We start from the raw sequence: 22,930 nt of genomic DNA, 5'->3' as shown, positions 1-22,930 counted from the left end.
GGTCTCTCCATATTAATTTAGCAGTATGATACTAGCCCAATAAGATTTTAAAAATTAAACTTGACAAGCCAATTCTGAAATTTTTTTAGAAGAGAACACGTCTGCAAATAACAGACATTTTGAAAAAGTTTACCACAGGGAGGGACTTGCCCTACCAGGTGTTAAAATATACTATAAGCTTACTACATGTGATTAGCACAAGTGTAAACAGATAGTGAGACAGAATATGTGAGTGCACAAACCTTTCCTCTTCTAGTTAACAATCCTAGAATAAAATATTCTCACAGGTAAAATGGAGACACATAGAAGGATTGCAGCATTATATAATAGGGAGAATATTGAAACAATGTATGTCTGTTAGTGGGAGAATGATTAAATAAATTATGGCACCTCTAGCTAGGGAATAGGAATACTATACAACAAAAAGAATGAAGATCCAAACACACCGATATAGAAAGATGTATATGATATATTGCTCAATTGAAAAAACAGTCTAGTGGTAGGATCAGACAAATAGTGTGATAGTACTTATATTAGAGCACACAAATAAAACTATACATCTGTGTGTATATACAAGTACAGGTTTCCCCCACAATCAAAAAGTTTGCTTTACACCACTTCACTTTTATGAAAGACCTATGTTATACCTATTTTCGCTGAGTGAAATCTTGAGGATTTTTGCTTTTACGAAAAAAGGCGAAAAGGGAAAATAGTGTTCAGCATTTGTTTTGCAGTGAGCCATTACAGAGGCTAAGCAGTCAAACATACTGTCATGTTTCAAACCTTCCACATCAACCACAACAGACGATGAACCTCCATCTTCAACATCGAGGCAGGCAGACAGAAGAAAGTGTAGACTTTCTCTGCTCACCCTGATGGAGTCAGGCAATGAGGAGATGTTAACAGATGACCCTCTTCCTCTCTCGCCTACACCTGTCTCCTGTACCTCCCATCACCCCAACCTCTGAGGCCTCAGCTTAACACACCATCATCACCACCACCACCTCTCAGCCTTCCAGGTTGCTTGCTGCCTTCCTGATTCTGGTGAGTGAAACTACACTGCACATAGACTGTTTCTACTTTATATAGACTGTGTATTTATATCATTCCTGCTTTTACTATATGTTAGTGTTATTTTAGGTTTTATGTGTTATTTGGTATGATTTGGTAGGTTATTTTTTGGGTCTGGAAATGCTCAAAAATTTTTCCCATATAAATGAATGGTAATTGCTTTTTCCCCTTATGCTATTTCGGCTTACAAAATGTTTCGTAGGAATGCTCTACTTTTGGATAGTGAGGGAAACCTGTATGTATATATTAGGAAAGGATTTGTAAGGACATAGATTAAACTCATAACAGATTAACTTAGTGATAGGCATGTGACATTGAGAGAAGGGTAAATCTTGACTTTTTCTTTTATATAACCGTGTACTGTATTGTTGGAGGGTTAAAAATTTTCTAAATGAGGAAAATTCAAAATAGCTGTGTTTTAGAATGTATCTTATTGGAGAAAGGTTTTAAAAGGTGGTTCACAAGATGGTTGGAGAATAAACTGGCTGGATCCTGACCACTCAGCAACTAGTGGAGGAATCAGAGAGGACTGAGGATACAAAGGCTGTAGCAGCTTAGAAGAAATGACTCTTGAGTAGTACTGTCATTCTGTTACTCTCACTGGACCTGCTGTTTATCCCCACTATACATTTAGTCACTCAACTCGCTTCTGCATTTTCACTTGCATGCAAAAACTGTTAATCCACTGAGTTTCATATCCTCTGGACATAACACTTTCTGCCTCTTCTAGTTGCTCTCCTTACAAACTTTTGGCTTCACTCCTGTCCAAACCAGCTAAATAGTTACAAATCTTTTTGTTTCATGGAATTCTATCACTTCAATCTAGTATTGATGGTAGCCACCTCATACTTATGATCAGATTAATTCTTCAATTAATTAAACATGGAAAATAATGATATTCTCTAATACAATACATTTTTCTTAGTAGACAAATATCTTTCCAACTGCAAGTGTAAGAGGACAAAAACAATAGGAGGGGTAAAAATAATGTAGATTACTAAGTAATATGCACCCAAGCCCCATGAAGTCAGGTTTTTTTAAAGTCTTGTGACAGGATGGCTCAAGTGATCAAGTTCACACTATCATTATAAATTACCGACCCCGAGAGTTTTAATGTGAAAATGGTGGACTCTCCTTCCTAGAAGCTACAATGCCCCCAGACATCTCCCTGGAATTCTTTGGCTTCCTCTCCTTCTGAGAAAGAAACTGGAGGTGGTGGTTGGCAGAAGCACTGGCCTGGCCTTTGCAGAAACAGATAGACTACTAGCTCCTGAAAGGTTCTGGCAATCTCTGCAAGGAAAAATCCTTTTTTATTTTTAATTTTTAAATGCCATCAAATGAAGAGCAGTTAAATAATTTGCTATTACAAGCCTTTGTAGGGAGGAATTAGGGTGGTGGTTTCTAATCTGTTAGGGAACAAGATGGGAAGAGAGTTGGGGAAGGGTACCATCCAAACCAGGCTACCTCCCACATGCACTGAGGCAACTACTGCAGCATCTTATAATTGGCAGACCCCAAAGTGTGACCACTTCAAGGCTCACTTTTTTAAAAAGCTAGCCAGAAAATAGTTCATCCTGTGGATAGAACACAGATGCTGCATTGCACCTGTTAGAGGATACCTTCCTATCCACCCCTAAGCCTGCAAAGAGCAGCAAATCACTTTTGAAAATATTTTCTGAAATGACATATCCCCTACAAATGAGAGCTCCACGCAGGTTACCCAAGGCAATGAAGAGAAAATGTGAAACAAAGTTCTGGCAATTGTCCAAAGCATCAGAACATCTAAAATAACTCATTTTGCTCTGTAAGTTATGAAAATTGGGGAGGTGGGACCAAAAGATGCAAGAGCTCTTTGAATCCAAGGAGAAAACACCTACGAACAGACAGTAGCTCTCTTAGCCCCATTTTCTGGCATTCAGGGGAGCTGCAGGCAGAAAAATTCAGTGGGTCTCACTCAAAACTATTTCCTGGGTTTTAAGCTGAAATTGATGCCTTTAATCTCCACTTTTTGATGGCAATTGGCCTGGTGCATGGCCCCCAGGGTCTGAAGAAGGCTTATAAGAGATACTCTTTAAGAGATTTCTGGCTATCAATGAACTCTTAAAAAAAACATGTTGATGGGTTGATTGTAAGCAAGTGAGAAACAGGATTCAGATTTTCTTTCAAACACCAGCTTAAGGATGAATGGGGAAAACATCTAGTTGTCAAAGTAGGCTTGAGGTTTTGCTGAACCCAGAAATTCTGGAGAAGATTGTGAGATATTTTTGCCAAACCCTACATACTGCAGGGTTAAGCCTTCCCTCTAACCAATTAGATAATTGCCATTTCATTCTGTGGATTTCTCAATTGTTTCTTCTTGTTTTTTAAAGCAAACTAAGTAATTAGCCTTGTGTCAGGGTCATTTTACTAGTATTTCCATAATTAAATAATTACTTTAACCCTGAATTAAAAACTGTCGTGCTGTCTCTGGGTACAGTAGGCTGCCAGCTGTTTTAAATAACCCTTGAGAGTGGTCAGGTTAAGGACTCAATTTATGACCTTATAAATTAGCACAAAGAAACCTACTCCATAATGCAACAGACAATTCTATTTATAATGCTTAATTAATCCTCTCCAGTCACTAACAAAACCCACTTGTGACCTTTCATTTCAACCTCGACCAAATGCAAGTCTCCTGAGATGAGACGTGTTAATATGTGAATGCTGATAGAATTTGCTGGCATTATGGTCAAGCATTAAATAGCTGACAGTCTGGATAAATTAGCTCCTGGTAGCTCAGTAATCAAATGTAAGAAGAAAATGTCAAGTTGGGCAGCATTGATGTAACCCTTCATTAAAACCCTGAGCTGGAGAGAGGCAGAAAGAAAGGAAAATGCCCATGTCTGACATTGCCTGCACACGCTTGCTCTGAATTTCAGGATGTCTTGGCAGATGAAACAACCAAGAGAAAGTATCAGAATTGTATCAAAGGATGGCTGTGGGACGCCTTTCTATGTGGCTTCATTTATCCGCTGTTGGTAATATCCTAAGGCTGCCTTTTCTTAGACCGGTACAGAACACCCAAAGCGATAACCAATTCAAAGCTGTCTTACCTAAGGTGTTACAAACAGAGTGGAATTATCTGGAAAGTTCCAAGCTACAGGGTGTGGGCAGAGTAATGTTTGCAGACATGGGAAGTTCTCCTGGGATAGGTCCTGGGAAGGAGAAGGGAAGCACACATGCTACTTGGACATTTTTTGTGGCCCAAGGGAGCAGTAGTGACCTGAACACAGAAATTCTGCCTTGTGACCTGGTATCTTGGAATCTGCATGGAGAACTTTACCAGGTTTTAGGACTGTTCAGTGTATTTCCATATGTCCTCCTGAATCAGGAAAATAGATTTTTTTTCTTTTTTTGTCCAACATATTCGAGAGTCAACATAAGTGATACTTCTGGATCTGCTGTGAGCCTCTAGGCAAGTTCCTTAGCCTCACTGCCTCAGTTTTCTCATCTGCAAAGTGGGAATCATAATGGAACGTACCTCATAGGGTTGTTGTGAAGATTAAACAGAGTTAATACATATAAAGGCTTAAACAGTGCCTGGCATGTAGTAGGCACTACATAAACTTTGGCTGTTATCATCATAATATCTTTGTAATATCTTTCTTCTCCAGGCTCTCTCTCTCCTTTCCCAGTGCTGCTATGGCAGCCAGGTCAGGTTGTCACGATCTCTCTCCTGAATGGCTTCCTAAGTCATTTCCTTATTCTAAATCTATATCTCTTCCAATACATCATACACAGTATTGCCAATTAATCTTTCAAAAGTCTCTCTCTGATCTTGTCCCTGTCATATTCAGTGGTCTGCAAAGTTCATCAAAGAAAGTCTAAACTCCTTAACCTTGATTTTAAGCCTATTCTACCCCTACCTCCTGACCCTAGTTTCACTCTCTAATCTTACATTTCACTGAACCTTCTCATGAACCCTTTCCTCTCGGGGAGCCACGTTCTTTTTTATTCCTTCTACATGTTCCCTTGTTCTCCTTACTTGTCCCAGCATGTCCTTGCTTTTACACCTGTGCTCATGGTTCTGCCCACGTGGAGCTTACTCCCCACCGCCCCCAGCCCAGTTCAAATCCTAGCCATTGCTGAAAGTTAGGCTCAAATCCCACCTCCACCCTGGAACCTTTCTGATCCTATCATTTCACCATTCCTCTTTCTTTTCAAGGCTAATCTTTGTGTGTTTTACTCAGTCCTGTCCCCAATCCTATGATATGCATGAGCAGACCCTCTGCAAACAGGAATGGAATATTAATATTAATTGAGAGGCTTGGAATGACAGCCTGGTCTTGAGGTTCATCCTTTCTAGACTTATTCTGTCACCTTATTGCTCACTACATGAATGCCTATGGAAATATTTCAACTCCAAAAGTAAATGGGATGGAAAAAATCCTATCAGCAGGAAAAACAAACATAAAAAATGCATAGTTGATCCCTAGACAATGGCTTGTTTTTTAAGAAGGAGCAATGAAAAAATATCTGGAGTCCAGTACCTTTATATCTGGTTACTACAGCTGCGTTGACACTAAGAGGCTCTTGAAAGCTGACAGTGAGTGATGTGCTGCTGGTTACCATGAGACAGGCATTGGTTGGCACCTCGGGGGCTCCTGGGACAGAAGGAAAAACACAAGGATCTTAACATAGCAAATCCTTTTCAAACAATGTTCCTGCCTCTTCAAAGGACACCCTGAAACACACACTATGGAAACATTTGTTTGTAGAGCCTAATAGCTTTTGCTTTTGAACATTTTCATTAGAAGTCTCAATGGCCTTTATTTGTTGCCATCGTGGTCTTATTTAAGATTAGAACATCTTCCAAGGGGTAAATAATACCAGTTAAACCTTCCTGAAGTATTCTGGAAACACAATAGGAGATTGGGCTGGACCAGTGGAGAGGAGGCCAGAAAGCATTAGCAGGAACCAGTGTTGTAGATAGAAACTGTTACATTTCATGAAGTACTTTCATGTAAAACATTTCACTGGAACCTTTTTGCAACCCTGTTGGGTAGAAAGGGCAAATATAGCATCCTCACTTTTAGGATAAGGAAACTATAGTTCAAAGAGGCCAAATTATTTGTTCAAGGACACGGTGAAGACACATAGCTAGGATGAAAGCCCATGGCTTTACATGCCTGATTCTGGGCTCTTGCCAGTATAGAATGCCAACGCACCTTGCTCTCATTCTGCCTCTTATTACATCAAGTAGTATTTTCTGAGAAAGAATTCATGGGCAAATGTCATGCCCACTAACCTCAGGTTTTAAAGGACTCGTGATGGTTTTAGGTATTCCTTAACACCCAGAAAGAGTTTTGGAATTTTGAAAATTACCAAAAAAAAAAAAAAAAAAATGGCATCAAGTCTAAAAATATGACTGCTTCTAGTATTAATCTATCCTAGATGAGGGACAATAGTAAGTGCATTTGTTAAAACAATTGCTGAATGTCTTAAAAAATATATATCAGCATTGCTGAAGAGATTGTTAATATTGAAAGCAACCTTTCATTAATGTTGCCTAAGCTATTTGCTTCAAGGGAAAGGATTAGACCTAGATTTGGTACTTAGTATACGGTACTACTTCAACAAGACTCTCACTGCCTTTGGTCTTTATCTGTATCACAAAGTGGAGGCAGATAATTTCCAAACTAGTGAACTGATCTTTCTCTTATATTTAAATTTTCAAGTCTAATTTTTTGTTGTTGTTTAAATGAGATCTCCCTTTGGAATAAGATTTTAATATTTCACAAGTGTTTGAATTTTATATATTTTTTATATTAGTGGTTGCACTAAGCAGTACCTTCCAGTGCTAATGAGTATTATCCAGAAATAATACTTTGCTTACGGGGGCTGGCCCGGTGGTGCAGCGGTTAAGTTCGCATGTTCCGCTTTGGTGGCCCGGGGTTCGCTGATTGAGATCCTGGGTGGAAACATGGCACCACTTGGCAAGCGATGCTGTGGTAGGCGTCCCACATATAAAGTAGAGGAAGATGGGCACGGATGTTAGCTCAGGGCCAGTCTTCCTCAGCAAAAAAGAGGAGGATTGGTGGCAGATGTTAGCTCAGGGCTAATCTTCCTCAAAGAAAAAAAGACTTTTCTTAAACTAACAAAAAAATTGGTAAAGAGAATGGAAGTGTAGACAAAAGCATAATTCTGGGGTTGACTGACTGTCCTTCTCTGTTGCCTTTATTAACTGAAAGTCAGTTTATTTAAGCTCTATATAAAAAATGCAGTAGAAAGTTGAAAACAAGTTAAACTTGGGCTTGAAGCAGAAACTGGACAAATAGGTAAACAAATGTTTTTCCACCTCCACATCCCAAAATATAGCCACTTAGGGCATCAGACCATCCGGGTCATTAGGCATTAGGACGTAGCGGGTGGAAAGTGCTAGATGAATGTGACATGGTGGAGGGAGGCCAGCAGCACTGAGGGAGGCTGTGGTCAGAGAAACTATCAAGAGCCAGAAAATCAAGCAAGACAAAAGATCCTTTTACAGCCTCCTGGAGTCCTTGCTCCAAATAGGCTGACAACGTCCATCCATGACCCTGTAGAGTTGCAAAAAATCAATAAAAGAAGGCCTGGCTGTCTCAAACTAACCTCACTCCTAGTTAAATGTACAAGTCCTCTGCTTATACTCACTGGCATGTTCGAAGCCCGTTTTCATGCGTTTGTAGAGTCGATACCTCCACTCCCAAGCTTTCAGCTGTTTCTCTTTCTCTGTGTTGTCCAGACTGAATCCTTCATTCTCCACCTGAGCAGACAGTTCACTCACCCTCTCCTGGGCTTCCTGCACCAGTGTGTTGAGGTGCATCGCTCGGCTTTCTAGGCTGACAACTGAAGGGAAAGAAATGGGGTGACTCCTTTTTCCTTATGGGGTAATGCTGCTTCATTGGCAGGGTATCTAAGAGTCTACTATGGATTTTTTTTAAATGCCTTGGTAAAGTGGGATCTATGTTCCTTATTAACTATCTTGTTATGATAAGGTCTAATTAGTGACATTTATAGCTAGATTAAATGGTAAATCCATCAATTTAAGATACTCCCTTTGCCCTCTGGCCCTCTTGTCATGTGCACCTGAAATGGCTACGTAGCACAGTTAATTAGAATTCCACTATCATGTACCCTTGAGGACCACTTCTAATCCAGATTGCACACATTTGTTTCCATGGTCTTTAGAAGGACTAAAACTTAGAGTCAAAAGCTCTGTAGGGCTAGAAAGGCCCTAGGAAAAGACATCCATGAAGCAGGTTGCATTCTGCCAAATTTGTCTGGACATTTTTTCTCTTTTTTTTGGTAGAACCTGATTCAGATTTTCTGCTCTTATCACATTTTGCCCAGCTCATAGACATTTTTGTATGTGTGTCTTAGTGGCATAAATCTGTTATTATTAATCAGTTTATTTATTGCTAACAAAGTGTTCCACTACTGCTGCCATAGTGGAGTAATACGTTCTGATGGCCAGATGACTTCTCTGTGATCAGACATTGATCTTTGGTCACTTTGCTCTTTGATTGTGGTCTGATTGTAGAAATGGTCTCCAGGGATGCCCAGGCCCCAGAGAGCAAGTTCTCCTAACTCCTCTTGCTGAGAGAGGTGATACAGCCTGATATTTCCGTTTTACTCAGTGCATGATAGTCTTTATTTGATTCACATCATGTTGTTTACCCAACCTCCCCTTGTGTGAGTGAACATAGGTGTCAATGATAGAAAGTTTCACATTCTTGTGTCGGGTTGGGAGGCTACTACTTGGGTTTACTCGTGGCTCTTACGCATGTAAAGCCCTGCCTAGGAGGTCACTTAGTCCCTTTGGAGGAGCCCTTCCTGGTTAGTGATAAAGAGGAGAAGACAGCCTTTGCAGATCTGTCGCCAACATGTGTTTGACACTCTTTGTGACCAAAACAATATTTCCCCCTGGTGGGTGGGAAAGAAACCCAACCATTTCATTCTTCTAATTAAGGGGGAAAATATTGTGAAGATAATTCAAGTGAAAGGTTGTTATGTGTATTTTGAAATGGAAATTAGGTGGTTATAGATTCATATTCTCTGTGTTCATAAGCATGTTTGCATTAATTACAGGAAATGAATACTAATTTATTATTGCCCCTGCTCACCATCAGTCTAAATTTATTTACAGATGAAGTCAATGAAAAATTAGTTGAGTCTTTTTTCTTTTTCTTTCTTTCTTTCTTCTTTCTTTTTAAAGTTGCTGTTTAGAACACTCAGGACTGTGTTTTGCTGCAGATTTGTCATGGTTAATGAATGTTGCTGTAGCAGTCAATCATGTACTCTAAATACTGTCACACTTTTTTTTAAAGCCTCAGTCATGAGCCATGACAGAAAAATAAACAAATAAATATAAAGCTAAAAAACTCTTTCACTGAGCAGCTACACTATGCAGAATCCCCCGGGAAGGCTAAAGGAGGCCAGAATAAATGATAATATAAGTGCTGTGGACGTAGGGAAGCAATGATGGTGTATGAACACAGAGGTTCTGGAGAAAAAAAATACACATACACACATGCAGGCGCATACTCCAGTGGAAAAATTGGCAATATTAGTAGCCTCAAGGTGCAATTTCCTGGAGCAGTGAGATTGACAAGTCAGTACTAAATGCTGTTAATTTAACTAACTTCAGATTAATGGTAGAGTCTGCCATGACTGAAGCCCTCAAACACAGTCTCATTATAGCCTTGCTGGGAAGGTCCTAAATATAGGCATTGACAGTTTAAAACAAATTCGTATACATTTGTGTATTTTTAGACATAGGTTAGGCGTCAGAGTTTGTGTCACAGTTTTCAGGTTGATTAATTGACCCAGTAACTGCACCCTCTACCCACTGCCCCCCTCCTTCTTCCACTCCAAATTATAGAGAAAATGGAGGAATTGTCCTTGCTAAGTCATTCAGTGAGCTTTTTATTGTAAACCTGATGTTTGAATTGCATGCATGCATCAACACTTGGGTGATAGACACATGATTTATAAAAATAAATTTTTCTAATACTATGAAATCCTCCCTATTAATTTTTATATCCACAATAGTTATTACTGGTGTGAATTCCAGGTGGCATTTCAGATGGACAGCTTCTCTTGAGCTATGTTTGGCTCTCCCTGAAATTTCTCCTGCTTTCGCTAGCACAACACACGTTGTTTCTAGACTTGCCCTTTCCTCCTAGGCTGTAGACTTGATGCATTTTGAGTTGTAGTGGTAAAGGGATTCTGTATCTTCAAGATAAAGCATTTTGCCTCTTTATAGACTAACAAGGAAGATCCATAAAATTTTATAGCCAAGTGAATTTTCCAGGATCATCTAGATCCCTGTGCTTCTCAAACTGGGATACCTAAACTCCAACATAATATGCTGATGGTGGTGGGGGGGTGCGGTGCAGTGGGGGTCTCTGAAGGCACAGAATGAATATGCCCGTCTTCCTGGAGCATCAAATTTTCCATGCAGATTGTGCTAAAAGCACACCACTTAGAAATTAAAATGAACACTTCTATTGTGGAGGAGAATGGAAAACTTTCCCGCAAAATGAAGATTTTAAAAAAAGAAACTGTATAGAAATCTCTCCTTTTTTTTTCCCCTCCCCCAGGCTAAGACCCCAGCTGCCCGTGGGAATATACTCACTTACCTCTGTTGTTAGAGGTAATTCCATGCACAAGGTGGAGGGGCACTGACTGAGCCAGTGGTTTCCGACCATTTCACCAAGCAAACCTTTTATTGTTTTTCTCTATGGATTTTTTTAATGGCTTAATGAAACACTCTCTTTTGAAAGATTTTCTTTATTGACTACCAAATCAGCTGACCTATAAAGTAATCATTTTTCTCCCTATTATTAATGACATATGTAACTGCCAATAGAAGCATCCATTCAGTATGAGATAATCAACGTAACAAACTGGGTTAATTCATTTTAAGCACAAGCAAGTAAATATGATAAATTGTTAGATTATATAGTTTTATCTTGAATAATGATGTGATAGGTTGGGGTTTTTGACACCTCGGAAATTGTTCTGGGACCCCTGTTCCTATTTTTGCCACCCCAGGATGAGAACTTTTTCAACTCCTTATTGTAAAGATAAAGAAACTGAGACCCAGGGAGGTGGGATGATTATTCAGGATTTTCGTAAAAACCTTAAAAAACTCAGTGAACTTCCTCTAAACCAAATGGAATGCAAATTAACCAATTATTTATGTATTGTAGTTTTCTAATTGCTATCTATTAGGCATGAGATTGGCAAACTCATTTTGGTTGGTTGGTTGGTTGGACCTAGAAACTAGAAAGGCTATGTCTATTTTATGATTGATTTTCCTGCCCATCCATTTCTCTTATTCTTGGATCCGTTCCCCTTTCACTTCTACCCCCTGGTTACTTGTCCCTTGAGTCCAGAACTCCTGGATCTGTTTGCAAGGTTTGGTCTTTTCTCTCTTAACACAGTTGATCCCTTCCACAGCCAAGCAACTATCCCTCTGCGCAGCCACAGCCAACACAATAGAGGGTCTGTGAGTGTGTGGTGAGCAGTCCGGCTGGGGCAAGACCACTCAGCGCCTCCTAAAATAGGCTCCGTGCTATTGTGGTGTTTAATTATCAACAGCATTTCTACCACCCAGTGTTTCTAAGTGGGTATTTGTTATAAGACCTGCCCAGCTAATTAACTACAGGGTGGGAGCAGGGGGAGGAGCGGGAACTTGGTGTTCAAAGAATACAATTACAGTTACTGTTTAAATCCTGAGATAAATAATGATCAGACTGGGTGGATTTTCTTCACCATCAGAATCTAACCTATGAATCGCCAACTACTTCCTTGCCTTACTGTTTCTTAATTTTGCCCTTGCCCTACAATTGGTGAATTTGGGCCTGGTGGTTAATTGCTTAAAGCTTGAAAATATAATGAGGGTAAAATGAAACTAATTTAAATTTTTAACTGAGGCTTTTAGGGAACAATTCTTTGGCTTGCTGGAAAAAAATGAATACATTTGCCCCTTACTAATGATATGCCATTTTGCAGTTTAGCAACAACTTTTCTATTGTTATCAGCATTTTCCTTGTTTTTATTGATGAGAAAAATGAGGTACTAAAACAGTCATTTAATCTCAGTGTTAGAAGGATCCTTACAACCAGCCTTCGGTGCCTCTTCTTACGGTACCCTGGCCCTGTAATGATTTCCTCCATGAGGGGAACTCACTATTCACGGAGGCGGCCTAGTCCATTTTCGCTTTTAATTTTAATTTAAAATAGTCTAATTTAATTTTAAAAAGTTTCCTTATCCTGAGCTGAAATTTGCTTTCCTGTTGTTTCCGAAGTGGAGGCAAAGTGGTAAAAGGGCTTTGGGGTCCTGTAGATCAAACACTGCCCCTTAGGAATGTGTGACCCTAAGCAGTTTTGCTTCCATCTCGAGCCCAAATGTCTTATCTATAAAAGTGGCATAATAATGGCACCCATCTCATAAGTTCTGATAAGTTAGTGATAATCTTTACATAGAAGGGTCTCAATTAGTGGTGGTTTGTATTATTATTTTTACACCCATTGGTCTCTGTTATATTTTTTAGAGGCACACAAAAATAAGTCAAATACCTGTTTTTATAAAATAGCTCCAGATAAAAATTTTCAGTTCCAGCTACCATATAGAAATATATACTAAGTGGTGTCAATTTCAACTGTATCTGTCATTTCAAGGGAGAAAACAAAGTCCCTGAGGTAGAAACCTTGCATCAAAAGCCAATATCCTCCGGGCAACCAAGAATAGCGGTTAATAAAATTTATCTTTGCTGATCATAAGTGACAACATTCTAACAACCTCACAGTTAACTTGTTTTCAGGTAGGAACATCAAAAGAAATAATATAGAAGCATTCCAATAATTAAATGGTTTTTAATTAAAAAACTCAAAACACAAATTTCAATTTACTTGTCTTGCTAAGGTTCAGGACTCAGGATTCACTTTGCCTTCACTTAGGCTTCAACCTGTTGTCTTATTTTCAGGTTTTCCAAAGGACTTTGAGAATGTGGTTCCAATAAAGTCAGAGATTTGGAGATTAAATACTTCATTTTAATTACTATAGAACTTTCTTCTCCTAGAACTCATTACACCATGGACATGGGGCTCTGGAATGTTCTTCCCTACTACTTTCCAGTGGAATGTGGATTCAAAAAGTTTGTATTATATCGTTTACGTTGTAATTGTGGTTCTTTAAGAAGCTAGAGGCAATAACACAGAGAGAGACTTCCTGCCCATGTCTCCCAAACTCCAAAGAGCAAATGGACATTTTCTGTAAAACCAACACACAAATCACTTGAGGAAATTATTTAGAAAATCCAAAGCAGATCACTGAGTGATCATAGGGAGCTTAAGTATGAAACAAGACAACCATATCTTCTGCTTGTATTCTCTGTGCTTTCCAGTAGAAATATAATGTGAGCCACATCATTTAAAATTTCCTCGTAGTGACATTAAAAAAGCAAAAAGCAATAGGTGAAATTAATTTTAATAATATATTTTAGTTAACTCAATAGATGGAAAATATTATTTCAACATGTAATCAACATAAATATTATTGAGATATTTTATATTCTTTTTTTTGTACTAAACCTTCAAAATTCAGTGTAAGTTTTACATTTAGAACATATTTTAATTTGGACTAGGCACATTTCAAGTACTCAGTAGTCATATGTGGCTAGTGGTTCCTGTGTTGGACAGTGTAGTTTTAGAACATAAAATTCTACAAACTTTAAAAAGTGCTTGTATTGGGTGGTGTTTTTGAAACACAAACTATACAACAGATGTATAAAATATTTAAATTCTTTACTAGAAACATTTGGGTGGTGTTTTTTGTTTTTGAGAATTATATCGACTAACAATTTTTTTGACCATTTACATGCCAGGGACATGTTCTAAACTTATTATTACATTTTATTCTCAACAGTCTTAGATACGCAGTGGAGTAGCCAGCCTCCAAGAGGGCCCCCAATGATCTCTGTCTGCTGGTATTCACATGCTTCTATACTGTACCAAGTTGGTCTGTGTAATCAACAAGATTCAGCAGAAAATAATAACATGTCACTTCTGAAATTAGGTTAAAAAGACACTGTTGCTTCAATCTTGGTTAGTCTCTCTCTCGTTTGCTCTGGGGGAGCCAACTGTCATGTCAGGGAGCAGCCCTATGGAGAGGTCCATACAGGAAGGAACACAGGTCTCTTGTCAACAGTCACCCTGAGTAAGCTTGGAAGTGGATTCTCTAGCTCAGTCAAGCCTTAAGATGATTGCAGTGGTTATGTTGGGGGAAATTTAGGGACAGGAACCTAGATTGTGAGTGTATGCATATGCACATGTATATGTTGGGTAGGCTGTCAAAGCTATCTTTTAACTTTATCTACACAGTTTTAATTTTTGACAAGGAGAATATATTCTGTGTTGCATATATATTAAAAAATTAAAAACAAAAGAATGAAAAGACAACTATCAACTCTTGAAGAGCAGGTAACTGAAACTTAGGCTGTGGACACTTGATGTCTAAATGATTAGTTGGAAACATAAAAAACGATCAATTGATTTGATATTTAGTAAAGTATTCCCTTTGAAATAAATGATATATTCATACCCTTAAAAAGGAAGCCTTGGCAGTCACTCAATTCAATTAAACACATATTATTGAGTGCCTACTGTTTGCTGGGGATATGGTGATGAATGAGACAGATAAGTTCTGCTCTTGTGGAGTTTACATTCTAATGCACGGGAGACAGAAAATAAGCAAATAAAAACACTGAGAAAAATATCCTATAGTGATAAGTGCTATGCAGAAAACTAAAAAAACGTGATGAGATTAGAAAGTGACTTTAGACTTTGAACTTGGTGGCCAGAGAAAGCCTTTCTTGAAGATGTGACATTTAAGCTGAAATGTTAAGAAGGAGTTGGCATGTAATGATCAAGATTAAAAGCATTCAGGCATTCAAGCCTAGGGAACAGTTAGTATAAATGTGTTCAAAGGATTGAAGGGAGGCTGGTGGGGCTGGTGTATCATGGCTGAGGCGTAAGCAGAATGAGATGAGGTTTGAGGAGCAGGTTTATGAGTCAGGGTGAGGATTTGTACACCTATTTTAATGAAGCAGATAAAAATATCTGGGAATTCACTCTAGAGACCTGCCTAAGGCTTGTTTTTTACATATTCTTAATGGTTGCTAATCTTTATCCTTTGAGGATGGATTTGATTTCAGGAAACCTCTAAATCATTTGAAGCCCAGTCTGGTGAACATAGAGGGTGATGACGCTGGGCAGTGCTGTTTTGGAAGAAAAATCAGGTGTGACTAAGCAACAAGTCAGATTTTCTCATAAACTGGTTCTGAGGACAAATCCAAAAGTGTTTAGAGCAATGGCAGCACTGTTGGAACAAGTGTGGGGTCTCCCATGAGGACTATGTTAAAGGATAACATTCGTTTGGATTGTAGACTTTCTGGTGTGTTTGTTTATATAAAGCCAGCCTCATTAGTTTATAGTCACACCTCTTAGACGTGCCCTGAACCAGTCCCAGCCCTTAGACGAACCCTCAACTACTGCAGAAATTAGTGGTGCATCCTGACAAGTCTGCCAAAATTGTAACATTGGTGTCTGCACCATACTTGGATGACACCTACTCTGCAATCGCATTTTATGAAGTAACTAAACATACCTAATTCTGGGTGACGTTTCCTAGTTCCACAGGCAGTATCTGAGAGAAATGAGAGAGAGGAGTTCACAAAGAAATGCAGAGAGAGAGGAGAGGGTCTGGAGAAAAAGGGGAATGCAGCTACAGGAAAGGGCAGAGAGACTAAAAATGAGGAGTATTCCACCATTCTTACTGCTCCATATTATTAAACTGTAAAAATAAAAACAGGCTATGGCAACAACCAAATTCTACAACAGTGCCTGGAAAACAACAAACACAGCAACAACAACAAAGGTACTCAACAGTCAAAGTTACTGGAAGACTTAAAGGTTTTTTTCCATACATTCTGTGTGTGTGCATATGCACTACACACATAATTTGTGTGTGTGTATATGTTCTAAAATTTGATACCTGTGATTCCTAGAAGCATAAGACAGAGATTAAAATTTCAACTGAAAACTTCTGAGTACCTACTATGTGCCAGGTACTGGGGTCAAAAGATGAGACAATATCCATGTGAGTGACCAGATTTACACATGGTAGGTATCCAAAAAGAAGGAGTTTCTTCATGATTACTGTTTTCAGGGCCTAAATGATGCCAAATAAATAGCAGCCTCAGAAAGGCAAGCTAACATACAGAGGCATCTCAGGACATCTAGGGGCTATGCTTTTGATTGTTTCATCCATTCAGTATCCCCGTTGCCATGACTCACGCTCAAGTGAACAGTTGCTATCTAAGAAAGACTTGTCTCTGTACCTGGAAGTCCCCAGTCATAAACCCCTCTCTTATTCTGACTAACTCATATCTTGCCCCCACTCTCAAATCATAGTTCAACAGTCAGTCTCCAGGAGGAATTTGCTGAATCATCAGTGAGGGCCTTCCTTAGCTCTACTCCTTTCAGGTTCTGTGCCTGTTTCCTGAGCTCAGCACCCCAGTTTGAGAGGAAGTACTGGGATTCCATTTTAATAATAGTTGATGTTTTCTTCTAGAAGGAATGAGTATTACTTTGTGCTGCTTGCCTGAAGGTGGGAAAAACAGAAAATAGTCGCTGAATAAAGATAGTAGATTCATCTCATGAGCAGGCTGGGTTCTCTATATATTTAAAACCTTGGGGCAATGTGCAAGTTTCAGTGGCCACATCTGGGACTTGCTCTATGAATAGGGAAATGTATGTGGTGAGTTTCAAGCCATGCTTATAAAGAACACCTCCATGTAGCTCTATGGTTGGGGGGCTAAAGACTGGAAAACAAGCCTGACTAATGACTTATGAGTTAAATTCTTAAACTCATCTGTGCCTTTACGATTCCTGTTATGTAAAGAGGAGAATTACAGAGGACCCCCTTCTGAGTTGTGTTGGAATCCTTGGTTGGCACAGAGGAAAGAATATTGGACTAGTTTTCAGAAGAGCACACACTGGGCAAGGGAAGACAGAAAATGAATTTATTAGCAGGCCTGCACTCTGCTCTGAAGTATTTGACAGGCATTAGAAGAGGAGCAGGTGGAGAGTCAGGGAAGGAAGAAATTGAGCATCTGTGGTGTGATAGTGAGTGTGCTAGTGCTTTCCCATAAATACCAAAGCACTGAATACAGAAGATCTGGATTCAGATCATGGCTCCACCACTTACTATTTTTGTACCATTGGGTGAATTATTTGACTTTTCTATTCCAGTTTCCTCATCCAGCAAAATGAGGAAACTAACGCCTATCTCAAGCCATTTGTGAGGATCAAATGAGATGATGAAAGCAAAAGCATTTTTGTAATGTGTAAAACGCTCTAAGGACTTAAGACCTCATTGTTATTTTTCTTCTCTTATATCCTGCCTCTGCAGCTTCTGGGGAACAGTTTGCAGTAGGTGTTTGCTTAGCTGGCTCTGGCTGGTGGACTGTGGTTTTTCTCATGGGCTAGCTCACACTCATGCACGGCAGTAATTCTATGTGTTTTATACTTGATATATAAAGTAAATTAAAAATCCCTGAAAACAGATTGTGTTTTTTCATCCTGCTGCTCTCCAACAGAAATGGCACCTTAGTGCATAGGCAGAACAAAGAAATGCACCATAGGGTTTTAGCAAACAGCACAAAGGGAAAGATGCAGGGGCCCGGTGGCCATGGCTCTCCATATTGGTTATTCGGAAAGACAGTAAGTTTGCACAGAAGGATCCCAGGCATTGGTGTCCCATAGACTTAGGCTTTAGTCCTTGGCATCCCTATTCATTTGCTAGATGTGTGACCTTTGATTAGTCACTTCACTTCTCAGAATCAAAAAGTCCTCTTCTTCAAAATGGAGTTAACAATATCATTTTGAAGGGTTAGTGTAAAAACCAGAAATAACGTATGTGGAAAATTCATAAGTAATCAATATTCCTTTGCCATTTTTATACATGTGGGAGTCTGTACATGGTACTATCTCTGACTTCTTGTGTGGCCAAGGTGACTTAGGTGACATATTTCCTGGATTTAAAACCTGGGTTAATCTCTTACCATCCTTTACCACTTTGTGATGATAATTGTGGTTATCATTCCAGAGGGAATGAGAAAAACCAGGGATCTTTTGAATGAATTTGCTTTTGGTTTAACTAGATATTTAGTACTTGGGTTATTTTATGGAGATTTAATTATACACGAGGGGGCTTGGGGAGATTGAGTCTTACTGGTTTCACGGAAAATGCAGAATTCTTTGTAGCGTCTCAGGTAAGTAGGACTAATGTTTCATCCAGCCCAGTGCAGGCCACATCTGGATGAATGGTCTCCTTGTTCCTATAGAATTAGGCTCAGTCTGCATTCTCTATGTTCAGACCCTGTGATTCTCTCTCCACGGCTCTCTCACTGGATCTTTGGGACAGACATCATTGCAACATAAATCGGAAGACAGCAAATAAGCCTTTTTGATTTCTTCCATCCTTATTTGCCCATCCCTCCAAATCCTCCAGTTCCACTGAAAAGAAGTGGCACTTTGACGATGGAGCTCTAATTGAAGAGCCCCAATTCTACTGAACCAAATCCTTACTATCTTTGACATGGATGTGGTGAGCTTAGCATTTTTAGAATAAAGAGTTTTCTGATACAAGGATCTGCCTCTGTACCTAGTCTTTGGATGGTGGAGGTTTATGAAATTTAGGAGCAGAGATGTGACCTCTAATTATGTATTTGCTTGCTTCTCTTTCAGCCTTCTGGGTCTCACCACTTGGAAATAAGTGAATCAGTATTAGTGAAACTAAAAGTTTGATGAGTTTACTTTTTTCTTTTAGGAAACATAAAAACTGTGGCTGTGAGCCATTGTGGTCATTGGGTCAGAGAGTTTGCACCAAGGGGAATGTGAGTGCCTACCTCAGAAATGTTGCTGTGAGGATTAAAGGAGTCAGTACATGTAGAGTGCTCAGAATAGTGCCTGGCACAGGGTAAGGGCTGTGTGATTTTATCCCATCCCCTCTTGGGTGGGGTCTGCCGTTGGCCCCAGAGCAGCTCCCTTTGGCAAGTACTATCAGCTCTACTTCAAAATACATCCAGAAATAAGCCATTCATGAAAGACCATGTATATCATATGATTCCATTTATATGCAATGTCCAGAATAGGCAAATCTGTAGAAACAGAAAGTAGATTAGTGATTGTCTAGGGCTGGGAGGAGTAGAGAGGTTTGGAGAGTGATATCTAAAGGGTATTGCGTTTCTTTCGGGGTGATGAAAATGGTCTAAAACTGATTGTGGTGATGGCTGCACAACTCTGTGTGTATACAAAAAACTATTGAATTGTACACGTTAAGTGGGTGCATTGGATGGCATGTGAATTATATGTCAATAAAGCTATTAAAAAAATACGTCCAGAATTCCACCCCTGCTCACTGTCGATGTCACTACCATATTAGTCCAAGCAATTTGCATCTGTCTCCTGGACCATGAAATAGCCTCCTAACCTGTCTTCCTGATTTCACAATTGCCCACCATGTTCATTCTCCACGGAGTACCGTAGTGATCTTTGAAAATGTAAAGCAGAATATGTTACTCATCTGCTTAAACTGCTCCACTGTCTCCCCATCAAACTCACAATCAAAGTAAAACATCTTATCACGGCCATAAGGTCCTGAATGATCTGGTCCTGGTGACTTCTTCCTCAGTGGTCACTCTCCCTTTGCTCATTTTGTTCTTCAGATCTGGCGGTCTTATTTCTGCCCGCCACAGCATCTTTCTGTTCACTCTATCTAGAATTTGACCCCATACCTTGTCATGGCTTGTTCCTTGATATCATCTAGAACTAGGCTCAAGTGTTACCACATCAGAGTGACTTTTCTTGCCCAACCCTATTTAAAATAGTCTCTACTCCATCAATCTCTAGCCACTGATCCATTTTATTTTCTTCATAGTATTTATCACTATTAGAGTTCATATTTTAATTTATCTATCTACTTGCTTATGGGAAGTTTTCTCCACTAGTATGTAAGCTCTATGAGAATAGGGATTTTGTCTTGCTCATCACTGCATTCCTAGGACCTCGAATAATGCTCGGTCCTCAGTGTTTGTTGAATGGATGAATGAAGCCACCATATTCACTGTGGGCACAAAGACACACACACACACTCATTCTTTTCTTCTGTATATTTCCTATTCTATGCCTCACTTGGTGTATTTCACATGTTTAAAATTTGGGTTAAATTCTTAGGAGGAGATTTCTTCAAGGCTCTTTTTCAATTCCATTCAGTGTATTTTGTTTAGAATATAATTTGATGCTTAGACTGATAAACACTATCACTATTTTCATGAAAGTCCATGAAAACATGGAAAGGATTTCAAAGCCTATGCTTAGTCAACCATTCCTGCTCTAAAGCTTAGCAATGGCTATTTCAGTGGCATAAAGTTGGGTCTAGCTTTAATAGTACATGTTTTCATTCTCGGGTTTACTTACAGTGTGGACTTTCTCGGGCTCCTGTCCTCAAAAGAATCCTAGCAATGGGTACATTGTTGGTCATGATGGCAATATCCAGGGGCGTCAGCCCCTCACTGTTAGGTGTGTTGAGATCTAGTTCTTCTGGTGTGTACTGGTACAGAAGGATCTGCACGGCGTCCATGTCCTGCTGTTCAACTGCTTCAAACATGGCTTCATTGCCCTGGAAGTTCTGGAGGAGGAGAACAAAAGCAAGTTAGTATAATTGCATAGGCCAGTGTGTCTTTGCAGCTTAGCTATTTTGAATTTTAGTGACTGCTTCAGTGACTGCATTCCCACTTATAGGTGGAACAACTGCAATTTATCCCAAGGTCTCCAAATTAAAACTGTGTTGGACCCTTCATCCATCTTTTCTAACGGGAATTAAATAGATCTCTACATTTAGATGCATTGAGACAATAGGGTATAGCATGGCTAGTCTATAGATAACAGGAAACATCAGCGTTTCTCAAACCAGTCTTCTCTGGAATACTGTTAGATAGGTCATTAAAAGGTCTTCTATTAGAAAGTAGCATGTGGTCAAATAAATTTGGTATGCATGGGATTAAATCAAGTTACCACCTTATATTACTGTTAGACCTCTCAGGGCCTCTAATAATTTTAATGTGCAATTATGACTCTCTAATAGGTGGGAAATACGACCTGTTTCAAATATTTGTTCACAGAACATATTTTTCATTGCGTTTATTTTAACTGCCCCTGGAATAATGTTCTACAGAACAGTTTGGGAAATGCTCACATAGATAACGTAACACAGGTAGTTTTAATTGTGACTAGCTTAGAATTGACAGTGCACTTTCTCTGTTTTCTCAAACTCATGCCCCACGTCTCCATGCCCCATGTCTCTACTATTGCTCAGACCATTATCATCCCTTGCCTGGACCATGGCAATGACCTGCCTGTTGCTAGTCTTAGTCTCCTCTAGCCCATGCTCTTTACTGACAGGAGAGTAATCTTTCTAAAATATGCAATGTTACATGTCCCTTCGCTGTTACAAATCTCTAAGCTCCACACTGCCTGCAGGCTGGCTCCCAAACTCCTAGACTCCTTTGTACTGACCTCTATAGTTTCTTAACCGAGAGCCCCAATCACTGAACACCTGGCATTTCTGAGCACTCAGGTAAGGGCCTCAAGAGGTGGTTTCCAGGGAGGGTTCAGTGGCTGGATGGCAAATTGTTTTGGGGCCTGAGAGAGCCAAAAGTTGAATACAGTAGTTCCTGCTTATCTGTGGTTTCACTTTCTGAGGTTTCAGTTACTATGGTCTAAAAATATTAAATGGAAAATTCCAGAAATAAACAATTCATATTTTGAATTGCAGGCTGTTCTGAGTAGTGTGAAGAAATCTCATGCCATCCTGCTCCATCCCACCCAGGATGTGAATCATCCCTTTGTCCAGAATTTCCACACTGTATACATTACCCACCCCTTAGTCTCTTAGTAGCTGACTTGTTGATCAGATTGACTATCACCTTATAGCAGTGGTTGTGTTCAAGTAACCCTTATTTTACCTAATAATGACCCCAAAGTGAAAGAGTAGTGATTCTGGCAATTTGGATATGCCAAAGAAAATTTATTGTTGTTAATCTCTTACTGTGCCTAATTTATAAATTAAACATTACCATAGGTATGTATGTATAGAAAAAACATGGTATATATAGGGTTTGGTGTTATCTGCCGTTTCAGGCATCCACTGGGGGTCTTGGAAGTATTCTTCGTGGATAAGGGCAGACTATTGTATTTATAGGATACAAATAACCTATAGGAAAAAAATAGCTAAAGACAAAATGGTTCCTTTGAAAAGTTCTTTCAGAGGATTAATAGTAAACAAAGGAGAAAAGCTCTGGAATTCTCTCAAATACATATTTCTGTAGCTCATGGGAGAAGAGCAACACATGTGTTATTTATACATTTATCTGGTATCTTCTCCAAGAGTTGCTTGGTCTTTAAAAATGTTAAAATACCATTATTTTTCACCTAGCATAGGGGTAGCCTGATTGAAATGTGAAAGGTCTTCAGTGACCAGATATTTAGGTTGGCAGATTTTATTTTTAGTCTCATCAAAAATTGAGTCTATCAAGGCTGCAGGTCGGCTTAGCTGAGTACATAACACATGATTGAAATTTGAAGAAAATACAAAGGTATTATGCAAATGCTTGCTTTGACAATAGAGAGCCAGGGGATACAGCTATTTTGGTATGCAACTCTTCTTTGCAACAGGGCAATCTGCTGAATGGAAAAGCGTTTAGTCAACAATC

The 22,930-nt window shown here is 39.3% G+C and overlaps 1 protein-coding gene across 5 annotated transcripts in view; it reads right to left on the bottom strand.

Annotated features, from left to right (window-relative positions):
- Nucleotides 1-22,930, bottom strand: part of ANKFN1 (ankyrin repeat and fibronectin type III domain containing 1) — a 371,662-nt gene that overhangs the window by 114,040 nt on the left and 234,692 nt on the right. For all 5 annotated transcript variants that reach the window (XM_070226368.1, XM_070226369.1, XM_070226373.1 and 2 more), the window contains exons 5-7: nucleotides 20,637-20,847; nucleotides 7,741-7,935; nucleotides 5,601-5,714 (exon numbers count right to left, since the gene is read on the bottom strand). In XM_070226368.1, coding sequence (XP_070082469.1) covers nucleotides 5,601-5,714; nucleotides 7,741-7,935; nucleotides 20,637-20,847 — 520 coding nt within the window. The remainder of the gene's footprint in view (nucleotides 1-5,600; nucleotides 5,715-7,740; nucleotides 7,936-20,636; nucleotides 20,848-22,930) is intronic.

This window comes from Equus caballus, chromosome 11, assembly GCF_041296265.1.
Source record: "Equus caballus isolate H_3958 breed thoroughbred chromosome 11, TB-T2T, whole genome shotgun sequence".
NCBI lineage: Eukaryota > Metazoa > Chordata > Mammalia > Perissodactyla > Equidae > Equus > Equus caballus.
Note: the sequence above shows the minus strand (reverse complement) of the source record. Positions and strands in the feature narration are given on the sequence as shown.